This window comes from Tachypleus tridentatus, chromosome 10, assembly GCF_004210375.1.
Source record: "Tachypleus tridentatus isolate NWPU-2018 chromosome 10, ASM421037v1, whole genome shotgun sequence".
NCBI lineage: Eukaryota > Metazoa > Arthropoda > Merostomata > Xiphosura > Limulidae > Tachypleus > Tachypleus tridentatus.
This window is the reverse complement of record NC_134834.1, coordinates 25,703,674-25,720,625: the sequence shown is the minus strand read 5'-3', so window position 1 is coordinate 25,720,625 and position 16,952 is coordinate 25,703,674. Positions and strand designations below refer to the sequence as shown.

Genomic DNA, 16,952 nt, shown 5'->3' with positions numbered 1-16,952 from the left:
AATTTAAGATTTTTTGTTTGAATTTTATAAAAAAATATTTCTTACATACTATAGTAAACTACAATAATTACAATATTAACCTTCTTCTAATGACTAAACTTCTTGTATATGTTACTTTTGCATAAAAATGACATTGATAAAGGTAATAAAAGTTGTATGTAAAAAAATCGTTTATAGATTTTCTGCTATAAGCTAGATTTAAGGAAAAATTTATGACGTCCAAAGAAATTACATTTTTAAATTTCTGTGTTTACTTGATCTAAATATTGAATTCAGTAATATTGTTTTTTAATGTATATTAGAAATACAAATTCATTTATCTACTTTGTTGCCAAGAAGAGAAATTCTTAATTACATATTTAGGATATTGACTGTAATGACGAATTAATAACACTTAACTATGTTTGATATTTCATAATGCCTTCACATTAAAAAACAAATTAAAACTTCAATCTGTCAGTACTATGATACCTTAGGAAGGATTTTGATTTGTTTTTGAGCTAATTAACATCTTGGAAAATGTTGTTTTGGCTCAGTATCATGAGCTTGTAATACTTTTGGAAATTAACACAAATACATTAATAATTTACTTAGCTATCATGGTTTCTCCTTCAAAAAGACTTATTGTTTTTGATATCTTCTGTAGCTTAAAAATTCTTATTAAAACCTATCATAAAAGTTATGAAAGACAAACAAATTAAAAATGCCTGTGTTATAGCAAATTCTTACATTTTCAAGTTAGCTGACATGAAAAAAAACTATTTCCAACACCCAAGTTCAGTATATTTATTTACTCTGGAAGTAATCCACATCACACATCTGGAGACAATCCAACACTACTTTCTAATTCATTATAAAACTTAAAGTTTAAGCTTTAATTCTGGTTAGCAGTACATGGTGCTACAAAATAAAAAAAATTGAAAATGAAGTAAAAATAGAAGTCTTAAATACAAACAAAAACGATGACTACAGAGAAACGTAAATCAAGTTACAGATTTAGGAGCTGCAGACATGTTTAAAAAAATCATTAACAGACCACAATAAATGTGAGGTCACCTGAATTACTGCTGAAATACTAAATCAAAAACTTAATTTTACTTGCTCAAATTGTTGGTTAGCTAAAGTCATTTATCAGGTAAATAGGTTTCAGTCTTACAGAACAGATTATAAAAGAATGTGTAGTTACAAAAGAGAGGTTACTTTTTTGTTCATTGTCTAGTGTAAAGTGAATAAATACAGAAATTTGTTCAGGTCTATATTTACATATAAATATATTAAAGAAATGGTTACCACTGTTTAACTCTATGTGCATGGGTGGGGGTCAAAGCACACATTTCATGGCCTTTTACAGATTGGCATTCAAAATGGTATTATGTAGCTACTGTCAAAGTTGTAAACTGTTAATTTTACCCTGCAATTTAGTAACACTTCCTGATAGAAGATATTAAATAGCAAATAAAATACACTAGAATATTAATGAAACTTTAGATATATATTCTGGATGTCCCAGAGGTTAAGGAAATGCAGTACGCAAACTGTATAATTGTATTCAACTTGTCAGGCTGTGACTTAGATTGATATTGCCAATTCACAGACATATTCTAAGTAACAATATTTTTGTAAGACATCTGATTTTCTTGTGTAAAACAGACTTGTAAATTTTAACCAAAAGCTTAACAAAGTTCATGTAGATACATTGAGAATTATAGTCAACATTCCTTCTTCAGTACAGTCTAGTAGATTGACCACATGCACATTTGGGTGACACTTGCACATTTATAGATAAAGTTTTCCAGTGCCAAGTTGATATCTGATATTTTAATATTTTCTTGTTTATCTGAAATGTGAAATTGATAAAGTTTGAGAGATCTGAATGCAAATACGCTTTCTTCATGAATAAAATAAAAAAGTTTAAGTTTACATATGGTTAATATATTTTCCAAGGCCAAAAAGAAACATTATGTATAGTATCTATGTATGTGTTCATGTTAGTGAAAGAGCTAAATAAAATATTTATAGAAATTGATAGAATGACCAGAAATACATTTTTTAAACTATACTAAACCTAAATTATTTTAAAAATATATCATGGCCATATATCAACATGTTAATGGACTAAATCTATATCTACACATTCTAAAAATACTCAATAAGAAACTATATATTCATTTTATTAATTTGCTATAAAATAATTTGACATCAAACAACAATTCTCACATGAAATTTCAGTTTATATAATGTTAACCAGTTTCAGGAAATTATATCAAAATTAAGGAGTTTTCACACACACACACTCTTTCTCTCCCACTAGAGATGGTAGATTGAGATACTTATGAAAAGTCAAATAACTTATTTTGTATTCCTTACCTAATACAGTAGAACCCCTCTAAGTGGCCACCCTTCAGATTCTGTCAACCCTTGAAAGCAGTCATTCAGTCAAAGTCCCTTTTTTGTTTACATAAACCCTAATTATGTACAGTTTGTCTCAGTCCCGAAGATGGCTGCTTTAGAGGGGTTCCACTGTACTCTTAATCATAGAGTAATAAAAACTAAGCTGAGGATAAAAACAAAGAAAACTGTATGTTTCACAAATGCTCCATCTTTTAACAACAATCACAGTTTGATCTTTACCGTTTCACTATCGTTGTTATTGATGTACAGGTTTTTGTTTTTATCCCTAGTTCTGTAATTATGGAGTTTCACCAAGTACCGATAGTTTTAAGTGTCAATTATATAAAAGAGTAGTAAAACATAAATTTACTTGAAGAATTACAACACAACCCTGAAAACCCTTTTATATAAGTAATTAAAAATAAAACTAATACAAAATAGACAAATCAAGTAAACACTGTGGTAAACTGGTGAAACAACAAAAATACAAAACGTATTCCATAAATATCATCCTTCACTGAATATGGACAAAAGTGTCAAATAATAGTTCAACAGTTGGGAAAAAACAAATAAAAGCTCAGTAAACATGGGCCAAACCTCAAAGAAGATCAGGAACCATCTTCTGTAAAACAGAAAGAATGAAGATAGACAAACTAAAACAACAACAACAATCACCTACTTCAGAATTAACTCCACGAGGAAGAGAACAGGTTTCAGAGAGATTCATTGAAAACATGACACACCAACAGATGAGGTGATTAAAAGCATAGTTCCCTTTGGTATACTCAGTCGACACCAAGAAACAAAACCTCCCGAGCAAGAGCTTTGGCTCAGAAAATCAGCTATAGATTTTCAGAAAACTAAAGCAACATATTTTGTTATATCCTTCAATAAAGAAACAAATCACTTGAAGTTACAGTAAAACTTCAATGAATAAATACACCAACCAGAATTTGAAAAAAATTCTGTCTCATAAGACAAACCAGATTTCCTGGATGCTTGCTGACAAGAAGAATAACTAGTATGACCTGTTGGACTGGTGTTTAGGTACATTAATAATTCCCATCTCAGCTTCTCATGTTTTAAAAATATATAAATTAATATTATTTCAGTGTTATTCCTTTAACTATTTTTATGGTGCATTTGATTTTGATTAATGAACAGTTTTTAAAACTTGTTTGACGCGAGTTGTTGAAAACGCAGAATCAAAACTTTTTTCTATTTGATTATATAAACCTAGCATCTTAATTAACTAATACTATGTAGTTTTAACTAACGTTCTGCAAGATCTGAGCCAGTGAACGTAAAAATATTTTAAAAGATAAAATATATTAAAAACAAAGTGTAAAATTTCAACAATATTAGGAACACAATATTTTTTAATTAATAACCCAAATACTGAGAAGCTGAATTTATTTCCAGAAATAAGGCATATTGTTTCATCTCTCAATAGTAACTTGGAAAATATGTTTGAATCTGTATAAACCACTTAATTTGTTTTACAAACCAAAACTCGGGAATGCTTAAATGGAACTTTCGTTTTGTTTATGATCGTACAGTACTTTCTATATTCTACTACTATTCATGCTGAATTTGTTTTTTACTATGAATCTCTATATATAAATATATACAATTTAGAATACCTGAGAGAACAGCAAACTTGTTGGCTATCACAGTTCAAAGTCTAAAAAATCTACTTGTGAAATATGGTAGACAAATTAGTAGCAATTATTCTGATTTAGGAAAGAAAGAAAATGCATTGCCTTGATGCAAATCATATCCTCAGTGTTTTTAAAAAAATGAGAGGTCAATATGTTTATGACTTACGCTTGCTTAAAGACAAAATTCTTGTGCTACCAACTTCAGTTGTAGGAAGTCTTTGAGTACTTTTTATGGAGTTTCGGGACTTGCTGGGGACTGAAGAACCCACTGGAACAGTGTAAGGGGTTAAAAAAAAAAAAGGTTTTAAAGAACCAAAAAATGAGTTCTCAAAGCAAGCAGCAAAACCTAAACTTTTGTTATACAATAAGTAAGATAAAGGAATTATATAAAAACATGAGAAACCGAGATTTGTTTAGCGACATAACATTTAATTACAAAACAAAAATTAACCAAAGAATTTGAAACAAAATAAAGCAGAACAACAGGACAAAATGGGATAGCTTTCAAGCAATACAAGCCTTACATGCATAATTGTTTTCTATTTAGATATCATCAGCCACATGTGCATACAAGATAATTAGTTTCTTACAATGAACTTTTAGTATAAACTGCAGTGTATTAAAAATACTTAACTAAAATAAGAATAAATGACTGCAGATAAATCATCATTCTTTTATATTATGTATGTTGCATTTTTTAGCTTTGTCATAGACAGTATCATTTAGCTTATGAACAGACAATATTTTAATTTATAGATCAAATGCATTTTAGTCCTAAAATTACTGTTTAATATTTGGAGATTAAACAAACTTTTCATTTTTTATATCTTTGTGTTTAATTAATAAAAACATAAATGCTCATTTCTGTTTCAGATTTTCAGCTAAACAAATTTTCCAAAACTTTATATCCCATCATCATAATTTCAAAATAACACCAAAAGTTGTCAGTGGCATTACAACATACTTAGAAATCAAAGATTACAGCAATTTTACTTCAAATGAAAATTCCCCTAAACATTATTACATCTACATAGGACTTAGAGAAAATTCATTAATGTAGAGAAATGTATCTCAGACTTACTTCTACTTCAGTGGACTAGTAAACAAGTTTTTAATATACATGTGAAAGTCAAGTTTTTAATAAACCTGTGAAACTCATCTCAATGAAAACCCTTGCATGCGTTTCAAAATGCTTTCTTGCAATTCAATGACGTAAATGAGTATGGGTTTTGTTCTTTGGAGGGAAGGGGAAGAAGTTACACATCTTTGAAAGTGAGATTGATTGAAAGTTAAAATGTAAGATGAAAAGTTTACAAGCTTTCATTAAAACTAATTATTTTAAGCATGGCATGAAGAATTTTCCATTCTTTAGTAACATATGCTTTCTTATTTATAAGTTTTATAAGTTATAAAGTTTGTTAAATTTGTTTCCAATGTGTTCTGGCCCAGTGTGGCCAAGTGGTTGATGCACTCAACTCGTAACCTGAGGGTTGCGGGTTTGAATCCCCATCACACCAAACATACTTGCCCTTTCAGCCATGGGGGGTGTAATAATGTGACAGTCAATTCCACTATTCATTGGTAAAAGAGTAGCCCAAAGGTTGGCAGTGGGTGGTAATGACTAGCTGCCTTTCCTTTAGTCTTGCACTGCAAAATTAGGGATAGCTATTGCAGATAGCCCTTGTGTAGTTTGGTGTGAATTTCAAACCAAACCAATGTATTCTCAGAACCAAATGCTGACAGTTACATAAGCATTACTATGGATTCATTTAGGGTCTTCTGTTTCAGACAATGCTTTCAAAAACTTTTGAAAAAGATACATTTTTGTTTTACAAACTAAAGCATTTTATTAAAACTATTCCTTGCTTCTGATTGTGTCTCAATTTATTAGCAACAAATTTACAGAACTGCTTCCCAGTAATTAGTGCAAGTTAGACTACTATATTTGAATCAAATATGTTCTGGCTTAACCTCGTTACAAGGTGCTGTACAATCACTGACAGTAAAAATAGTAGCCCATTCATTTCTTCAAACAGAAAAATGTTTCACAGGCACATAATCAACCAAGTAGATTTTCTAGCAGGCATTTGATAGTTGACAGAAAGAAATTTAATTCCTTTAAAGAGCATATTTCTAATGTTCCTAAACACCGACTAAAACACAACAGGTACACATCTTCAAACATTTACGTTGGAGACAATAAAAACAAAAGTAAATTTTCAAAATTAAATTTATAAGATTTACCACTGCAATTCCAAAATACAGCTACATTTTTAGAAATGATGCATGAAAAATAAAATTGCAATCATATATATTAAGTTTGGACTTAAAAGATTACATGAAAAATGTATATAGTATGTAAAAACACACACACGATAACACCACTTTTAAAAATGTGTACAGATATGGGCATGTAGAACAAATCATGAATTGGGTATAACAGAGCACTTTGATGACTGACTAAATCATGAGAAATAATGTTTGTTTATGGCTGATAATACTTTTATTACAACTCCGGGTATGTTATATATGATTTTTTTAAAATAATGTACTTGTGTATTGAAGTTACTAAACAAATTAACTGTAAGGATAAGAAAAAAAAAGGCTTTCTCTGGTTAACATAAAAGTTTCCTACAGTTTTGATAAGATAGAAGTTTGCAAGGTTTGTGTCTTAAAATACATTTTTATCCAAGTACTGGTTTCTCAAAGAGATAATTGCAGTTTTTAAAAACTTAAACTATGACTACTTTAAGTCAGTAGTATGTTCTGTAAAACTTTACTTACACTACAACCAAACAACTGTTTTTGTTCATATTCTTTTATTTTTCAGCTACATATTGAGCTAAGTTCTCTGTGCCCACCAACTTTTAGCACATAAGCCTCAAAGTTTACTGATAAGCTACCAGGGGCCACTTATGTTGTGACATAGTTAATGATTTGACTGAAAAAAGTATTGAATTTTACAGACTTGCAAAAGTATTATGAAGTTGCATAATTTATTCAATGCATATAAATAATTAAACTAACAATTTACAGATACTGCTGAGATGCCATGTTTTGTAATAATTAAGACTGGTTATTATTTTAAAAATAATTAAAATTTAGTTTTCTTGTTAACATAACTTGTTTGCATGACCTCTTAAGCCTAAATTTCATTTAATTTACTTAAAATTTAATTTATAAGGTTTAGTAACTACATAGTGACTTTGAACTTCTTTCAAAGGTTCTCTTGACTTCTGATTTTTATCAGTGATTCACACTTAAGTTCTAATTATTTCTTTTTTAAAATTTACTAAAATAATTTCAACTATGTTTATTCTACACCTGGCATTATTGTTGAGGTTATGAAAACCTGATTAGTCAATTAAATAATACAAGAATATCACCAGTAGGCAAAACTTGTGATACAATTAAAAAAATAACATTATAATCAATTACTCGTATGAAGGAAGAAAAAATTATCTTCACATGGCAAATTTTTAAATACCAATAATCATACAGGCAATTATATTTATACAAATATAACTCTTAAATTTACTTTCGTAGAAAACTAAACTGGTTAGAGGTCCAAAACATTGGTATATCACAGTCATTGAGAGCATTAAGCTTAATGTAATAATTTAAATTGCTTCCAAATATGTATAGCTGTAATAATTGCGTAATAAAATAATAAAGTGCTATAGTTTTCTCAACTTTTATGTTCACTATGCTATGCAGAGACTTAAGCATAGCACATAACCTTAAATATTGTAGTATTAAAGCAAAGGTTAATTCTGGTAAGTTGGGTTTTCTAATAATGAAATTGATCCTTAGGCACTCATCTTTAGTCCCTGTGGATTCCAGCCAAAAGTAATAGTTCTCAGTCTATTAAGTTTAAGTAGATGCTTTTTATTGGTTACTTTATTTGGAAATCACAGAATCAATAATTTCTTCAAAATTTTCATCTCTATTTGTATCGATTTGAAACTATACAATGAACTTAAAACACTTAAAGTTTAATAAAATACTTAAAGGCTAAATACAAATTAATTCAGTGTTTGAGTGATGAAGAACTCGTTAAAAGTTTGGCAATCATTAAAACAAATTATTGGTAAAATAACATGATTTAAGAAATTCAGAAAAATAAAGCAAACTTAAAAACATCTTCACTAAAGTTTGTTAAAAGACAACTTTTCCCAAACATTACATGTGTATATAAAATGAACAAGGACATTACAGTAAAAATAAAATACTCATGCAAAAAGAAAAGTAATATATATAAATCTTACTGTTTAGTTTCTGAACAATAGTCTTAATAATAAATTAAAAAGTTAATTTTGGAGTCTTTTTGACTTGGTAATACAGAAAAATATTGAGGAAAAAGAGAGTAAAGCCTAAAATTTAAAAAAAAGTCACAAAACTTCATATTTTAATCACAAATGTTCTCAAATCCTTCTTATCTACTGAATAAATTAGACAAAAAGAATGTCTGACAATATATTGAACTCTTATTCATATTTAAATGATGTCAAGTGTTTGTTCCATTTTTAGCATGTTATAAATCATAAAACTTCTATTATTTGAAGATAAGGTTTAGCAGCAAATGAGATATGTGTGTTTTCTACTTCTGCTAAGAAAGATATTTGGAAATACCTGGAGCTTCGGTTGGATTTCTTCCTTGGTCCGAGATGTTAACTCCTACAAATAAATTATGAAACACTTAGTAACTTGGTACAGTGTTCAGAGTATTATAATGGCATTTTAAATCACATTAATAAATATTTAAATATGTGTACACAGGGGTTTTCTTTCTATAGTGCAGGAGGAAGCCTCATCTAAAAACAATAAACTGCACCATTTTAGATATACTTGTGAAAAAACCCTTGGGGAATACAACTAGACCATGTTTATACACATACTATACTTTTGGCACTGGAATGCTCTTTGCCATATCTGTCACCAAATAAAATCTTTCGTTTCCAGAAATAATTCTGAAAGAAAACTCCTGTGAACTGTTAAACTAAACAGTCTAATATTTATACCTTTGCATTATACTGCCCTAAAAAAAATGTTCACCAATGAGATGTATATGAAATTTGACTGTTGCACAGATGGAGAAAAAGAACCAAAAGTATTTTGCACATAATTTTGCAAATGTAATGGCCAGAATTTCCTTTATGAAATGTTTAGATCTCCAATATAATAAGAATTAGAATTATTCAAATATTTTTGAAACAGTTCCAGAATCCCAAAGAGAAATTTTAAAATGTCTGTATGCTCTGACATGCCAGTTTTAATAACAAGAACAATAAAATGGTAAAAACATTGTTTGGAAATACTTATTATTATATATTATCATGAGTAAAACAATGACCACTAAAATTAATTGGACAAGAGAATACTAGTGGACAAATTAAAGTATATATTAAACTACAAAATAGTTGTACTGAATATTTAACCTTTTTCTTAAGTTTTTCAACAAAATAACTTGAAGAGATAATTCTACAGGAACTATCATTTGATTTGTGGTATATTCATACAATCACAACATTGTTACACATGATGTAACATCACACAACTCCCTCTTTCTTGAAAATAATTCAAAATGAAAATTACAATGTTTGAATAATAAATATATATGCACATGAGAAAGGACAAGAATGTATTAAAAATAAAATCTGAAACATCACGAGGAAAACACATAACTTACTAGCAAGTGTAGAACACTCTTTCTTATTTTCATATTTATTACAGCTGTCTCCTGTCAAAAGTTTTGCCTGAACAATAATGCTTTTGGCAATTGATTGTCCAGCTTTATCACATCTATTTTTGGCAATAGTATTCACACATTCATCGTACTCAATAAAGGCACTGAAATAACAGAAAGAAACAAAAGGATTAAATATATATAAACCTAATAATGTGTAATTTAAACAATTATTTATGAAAAAAGTTTAAATGATACATGTATTGAAAATTCCTTATTCTATTTATTCTTAAAAACGTTAACAACTGGAAAATTATTTTTATAGTGTGCATAGTATTAGTTTCTGAACTTCACCTGTCAAAGATTTAAATGTTACTTTGTTATTAATCTGCTAAATAATACATAGTAAAAACCAATGTTTAATGCCATTACTGACTAAATATTTGACTAAACTGAAACATTTTTCTAAAAAAGCATATGGATGTAAAAGTCTTAATTGTTAAACGTTTGGCATATTTTTATGAATAATATTCAAAATTAATAATGTTTGTAAATTCAAAACTCAGATATGAGTATAAAGTTCTACAATGTTGCGAGAAAAAAAAAATTAATACTCCTGTCATGTCCCTGTGAGAGAAGTTTTGACTATCACCCATAATAAATATCTTTTGTTGTACAAACTATAAACTTCATATGATATCATTTAACATTACTGAAAAGTTTGAAACATTCTGATAATGAAGTTATTTTATCTGTATATTCGTATACTTATTGGAATTTCCAACCTGAATGGTCAAGTCAAAGAACTCTAACTTAACCTAAGCCATTTGTAACTTTAGAGTTCCTGGCCAGTTAAGAAGCACAACTAGTTGGTAACACCTTTTATCTAGGAGACTATTGTCTTTCACAGTTGTATAGTTTCCAGAACTGAAACAATGAAGCATGTTCAACAGCATATCATACATTGAACCTTGGACCTTCTGATCCATAGCCCAGTCTACTAACTATCACATACCTAGTTCTTTTAATGTAATGCATAAATGCTGAAATACATGTATTGGTTGAAAATCCTGAATATTGATTCTACAACTTTACTTGACATTGTAAACCCCGAAATACCTCATTAAAACTGTTACATGATGTTGTAAACTGCATCTGTTAGACCAGCACTATTTCGTTATTAAAAAACAAAGTCACAGAAAAACAAAAAACATTAATTTTTATTGAAATTTTGTAATATTTGTTGTATTTACAATTCCTTGAAAACTTCCATTTGTTTTCTATCTGAAGTCATATATTGATGGACTGAGTTAAAAAAAAAAACTGGTATAAGATAATTTTATTAAAAATTACATATTTTATGAAAGACCCACATTTTTTTCATATAAATTTTTAAAAAATTCAAATTAATTTTGAAATGACTGGGATTAGCTCACTGACTTTATGGACTTGTGTTATATTTAGTGCAAAGTCCAATAATACAAATTATGTGCAGCTTTGGTAATAAATCACATTCAATTAAGATAATTTAATTTTTAAAGACACAAATAACAATACCAGAAATATATTTGAAATTTTCTATAACAAACAAAGAGGAACATTTCACCCAAAGGCATCCATCTTTAATCAAGTAAAACAAACAGACTCAGTTTAAAGCTGTTATTCTTGCTAACATTTAAGTAAGAAGCATTAATAAACAGATCTTTTTTCAAGTGTTTATCAATCATTCTCTTCAAAGTAATACTTACCAACAATTCTCTTATAAGCCAGTAAGTACCAATAGTTGTTTTCCAATCACTACTTACCAACAATTCTGCATCTTAGTATTTGATGAATAGGTTTCATCATTACTCATTTTCTTATTGAATTCTTCTCGGCAGGTGTCATATTTTCCTTTTAATTTAGATATACACTGAATACCCTTCATAACATCTGAAAATAAACAAATATTTTATGTACATTTACCAAAAAAAAATAATGTTACCTGAAGTTAAATTATTATGAACCTTATGTAACAAGTTTCAATGCAAGCAGCTAAAAAAAAAAATCTAGACATTTTCACTTTTTTCAGTGCTAATCATCGTATTCAGTATTTTTAATTATAAAAACTACTACTCTAAAAGTCATTTGGAATGTAATACTATATGTGATATAAAACATGCATTTTAAAGATTTTATGCAATAAATTGAATTGTAAAGTTGTACTATAAAATAAACACAAAAAACAAGAAAGAGGTCATTCTGGTAAATAATTCCAGTTACTACCAAAGAAAAAATATTCAGTTTAAAACTTATTCTTACTAATGATGTGCATATCAGGTACTCCATGATATAAGCATAATACATATGCAGAATATTATGTTGAAAACATTTGTATTAAACACAGAAATGCTTAAAATTTCACTTTTTTTAATGTAGAATAATTAACAACATGAAAGAAGCTACGTCTTGTTCATTTATACGAGCATTTTAAGTGTCTAGCCATGAATCATTATGACATAGTAAGGGACATGCACTATACTTCATATTTTAAGTGTTGCACTTGTACACACATTTTAAACATCTTCATCAAGAGATAAAAAATAAAAATAACTTTTTTGTTAAAACCTTTTACTTACAACACTGTTTAGTAGCATTTGTCTCTGACAACTCATGATGGATACTTAGAAGCATATATTTATAAGTTATACATAGATGTTTATCATAGTATCTTTGACTTTGCATTTGGAGATATAAATGTTCTCTAATAACAATTCAATATATAAAATGCATAGGACATAATACAAGCTTTAGTCAAGCCGTTAATTTTAATGTTTATTCAATAAACATTTATGTGTTCAACATTAATAAAATGAGTAGAATTAATTAAACATTATAAAATCAATTTTATGAGACTTAACAAGTGGTGCTGAAATTAGTAGCAAGTCAGAAAAATAATAAACAAAATTTGAAAAATGAAATTAGAATTAAATATTTCAGGAAATGACAATTATAAATGGTAATATAATAAATCAATTTGCAATCTAGAAAAAAATATACCTTCTACATCTCTCTGATCAGATAAGCTTTCTGTCTTGGGTATATCCTTTGTTTTACGGTATATATCTGAACATGTCCAAGACAATGTTTGTGCTTCATCAATGAGATATGATGTTAAATACAGGCGAGCCTTAGGCTTACAACGGAGAACAATATTCTTCACACAGTTTTCATAAACCAAATAATGCCTGGAACAAGAAAATGTATGAGAGAATTTTATCTGGTATTTTGTGATAAGACTGCCAAAGTATGAAAGTTAACAAACAGTGACTCCCTTGATTCTACAGCAGTTACTCAGATTTTAACTGACTAAACCATACAAAATACATTTATCATCAGAAAATGGATATTACTTTGTGTACTATTTACACCTAATAAGAAGTATTATCAGTGCTGTATCCATCAGTGGCCAAAAATATAACCAACAAGTAAACAATATACTTGTAATTAAGAAAGCAGCACAATACCCTGTTTAACAATTAAAAGAAAGAAGAAAAAAAATGGAAACTATAGTTTATTAAAAGACTTCTATAGTTTATTTGTTTGAAGTACAACGCTACACAAAGGGCTATTTGTGCTCTGCACACCACAGGTATCAAAACCTGGTTTCTAGCATTGTAAGTCTGCAGACAAATCGCTGTGTTACTTATATAGTGATACTGAACCTCGGTAATAAAGACAAGAGTGACAAAAAAGGGAATGAAATAAAAAAAAAAGTTCATCTGTAATATAAAACTACATAAAAGAGTATCGAAGCTTGGTTTGTTTTGAATTTCGTGCAAATCTATATGAGGGCTATCAGTGCTAGTCGACCCTAATTTAGCAGTGTAATACTAGAGAGAAAACAACTAGTCATCACCACATAATGCCAACTCTTGGGCTACTCTTTTACCAATGAATAGTAGGATTGACCATCACATTATAATGCCCCCATGGCTGAAAAGGCAAGGATGTTTGGTGTGATGGGGATTCAAACCTGTGACCCTCAGATTACGAGTCGAGTGCATTAACCACCTGCCCATGCCAGGCTAAGTAATGAAGGCAATAACAGCTAAGCCAAGCAACTATAGCATATTTATAGATTATTAGTTCATAACATGGTTTAAGCATGTATGTAATAACAAAAAAGTAAAATGCCTATTTTGGAATTTATTTTATATTATTCCTAAAATTTAGGGTTCATTTTTTCACTTTTTTTTATCTGTTTCTGTAATTTAAGTTTTTATTTTTGAGTGACCTTCTTTCTTTGTCTTTTTTTTCCATCATTTCGTTTACTCTTGTCTTTATTATCACCACTGAATAATACTAGGTTTAACATATTCAGAGGACACTGTTTTCTTTCAGTTTGTATCAAGAAAAATGGAAAGCATTTCATAGACAGGGGCTTTCCATCATGTTGGTTCTCTAATATAATCCTTTCTGAATTATTAAAGTTTATTTGTTTGTTCTTAAGTGCAAAGTTAAACAATTAAATATCTGTGCTCTCTTCACTGCTGGTACTGAAACCTGATTGTTAGCAGTCTAAGTCATTTAAATTTTTGCTGAGCTACTAAAGACAATTTTTCTTTTAAAGATAATCTTAATAAAATCATTCCTGACTCATAAAAGTCAAATTCTAGTCTTTCTCATTAAGTATTTAAGCATAATCTGAGGAAAATAATGTTGTTTATTTGAAGGCAGTTTGAGGTGTCTTAGGAAAAGTCTTGAAATGAAGAGAAACAGCCTTGAATTCCATGTGTGTTTTCCGTGTCATTCACTGGAATATAATTATGTAAGAATTACCTCAGTCGTCTTGCCCCTGTGCATTTACAGCCCAATTACAGACATTTTCATTCTTAAAGGCTGAATAATTAATGGTGCTTAGGAAGGCAATTTTATACAGGAAACCGATATTCCATGTTTAAGAGATCCTTTCATATAGACTTAAACATGGCAATCTGTGTATGTAAAAAATATAAAAAAGTTGGATTAATACCACAATAGGTCTAGTACACTTTGTCAATAACATAAAAAATGTTTCAAGTGGTCTTTGGAGTAACATTTTTTTCTTCTGTACTGTATATTCATTCATCCATAACCGTAACTTATAGATTTAATATGCCATGTGAGAGATACTTGCTGTATTTGTGAAATAATTTATTCTGTCTAATTTCAAAAGATAATTACAAAGCACTACATTAGTTTTCTTTAGTTTTAACATCTTGCTATGATTACGATATGGTGTCATTTAGAAATTGAAATTCCATTGGTTTTCAACACTTGATAATTCAGTATGTGTTCACAAGTCAAAACCTAGATGTTAGAACATTAGACAGAATACACAAACAGCTCTTCTAATAAGAACTACACCCAATTAGGTCATATAAAAGAAAATACAATAATCTAACCCCACGACTATGCAAGACAGTAGTTTTCATAAATAATTATTTTTGTTGTTGTTGTTTTTATAAGAAACAAAAACAATCAGTTTAATCATATATTCTACATCAGTAACACTTTGGCAAATGTAACAATTATGGAAAACATAATCATACCAGCAACACGATAAACTATCAAAGTGATTGTAATACAACCCATAAAAATTTCAGTAGTAGGAAAACATTTGTAAACTTGTTAGAGTACCTACCCACAATTAGCCTCAGAGTTGATGTTCTTGTCTACTGACTTCTTAGCAAAGTCTTCACTACATTTCTTAATAGTTGTTCTTCCATAACACCCTCCTCCTGTCCAATATTCTATAACGAACAAATCTTATAGTATATTTTTATAACCTCTTTTTATATTTACTCATAAGTTTTAATTTTCTTACACTGAAAATATATTTTCATACGTAGTTACCACTTTTCACATAAGTACATTCTCGTTCAGTGCTGCTCTCTATAAGCAATTTTTGTTTTACATGCCACAATCTTCAAGTTCTCACGTACTCCATGATTAACGTGATTCAACTGCATCTCGTATGCAAATCATCATCCAACAACCCTCTACCAATAGAGTATGACACATCCTCCTGACGCATGTAATTCCCTCTATTCGATCCTATTGTATTATAACTTTGAGTTGAGGCAGAAAATGGAAGAACCGATTTTCTGTGAGGAAGAAGTGTGGGAAGTATAAGTTGATATAAATACGTATCGGAAATATATTTTCAGTATAGGAAGATTATAACTTCTGATGTGGTACATTACCTCCTCTCACATAAATAGACAAAATATCACACTAAATAGATTGAGGGACTGGTGCAAGGGAAAGAAAGAAGCATGCCTCAAAAGCATCCATAGGACATTGAAAAAGAGTAGATGACCACATGTGGAAGACTGCACAATTTCTGTACTGGGTATATTCTTCACAGAGTATGGAAATAAGTGTTGCAGACATGGGTGGGAATTGAGAAAAGCACATCTGAAAAAGGGAGAACAATGGCTGGATAGGGATTTGAACCACACAGTATTGCAATCTTAATCCCACATAGTACATCAATGTGGGTGTGGCTAAAAGGATGTGCCTTTAGGTTGAGAGTGGCTATGGCACGACGGACTATACACAGCAAGTCAACTATATTTAAAACCCACCCACTTGGAAGAGACATCCATGCGAGGGTAGCATTAAGATCATACTTTTGGTAAGTCAACTATAACTCAAAACCAAGCCACCATGTAGGGATATGAAAGAGAATCAACAGTGTGCATTTAGTGGCAATGGAAATTATAATTGTTGAGTTATCATGGTCTTATAGTGTAGATTTGAATTGTTTATGCATATATAGACAGACAATACTTGCTACATAGCAGGATTCATAAAGAAAAAGGGACATTTCCCTGACAAATAAGAGATATGCATGCAAAATGAATTATAACCAGTCACAGGTTCACCAAAAAGTAAAGGATGGTGACAGGTAGAATACCTACTCGAAGCAGATAATGGGAACTAAACATATAAGATGTAGTTTCAGTGCTCGATAGAAGAAGTACCTCCAATGTATGACAAGAGTAAGATGCAGGTAAAGGGGACGGTGCCTAATCAAAGTGAAAATACCAGGAAATTATTACAGTGAAAAATGAGACAAGGAAAAAAAGACCAAACTAATCAAAAGGATAAGGGAGGAAGGAAAAAACTCCATAAACAAAGAAATGGTGCAAGGAAATGAAACAGAAGGAAAAGGAACCAACAGTAAA

General features: G+C 29.5%; 1 protein-coding gene across 5 annotated transcripts in view; it reads right to left on the bottom strand.

The window, feature by feature from the left end:
• LOC143228909 (uncharacterized) overlaps positions 1-16,952 on the bottom strand; it is a 98,561-nt gene that overhangs the window by 7,807 nt on the left and 73,802 nt on the right. For 4 of the 5 annotated variants that reach the window (XM_076460354.1, XM_076460352.1, XM_076460351.1 and 1 more), the window contains 6 exons: positions 15,404-15,512; positions 12,778-12,965; positions 11,544-11,670; positions 9,742-9,902; positions 8,685-8,729; positions 4,219-4,320 (listed from right to left, as the gene is read on the bottom strand). In XM_076460354.1, the coding sequence (XP_076316469.1) occupies positions 4,219-4,320; positions 8,685-8,729; positions 9,742-9,902; positions 11,544-11,670; positions 12,778-12,965; positions 15,404-15,512 (732 nt within the window). The remainder of the gene's footprint in view (positions 1-4,218; positions 4,321-8,684; positions 8,730-9,741; positions 9,903-11,543; positions 11,671-12,777; positions 12,966-15,403; positions 15,513-16,952) is intronic. The other variant, XM_076460353.1, reaches the window with a different exon arrangement.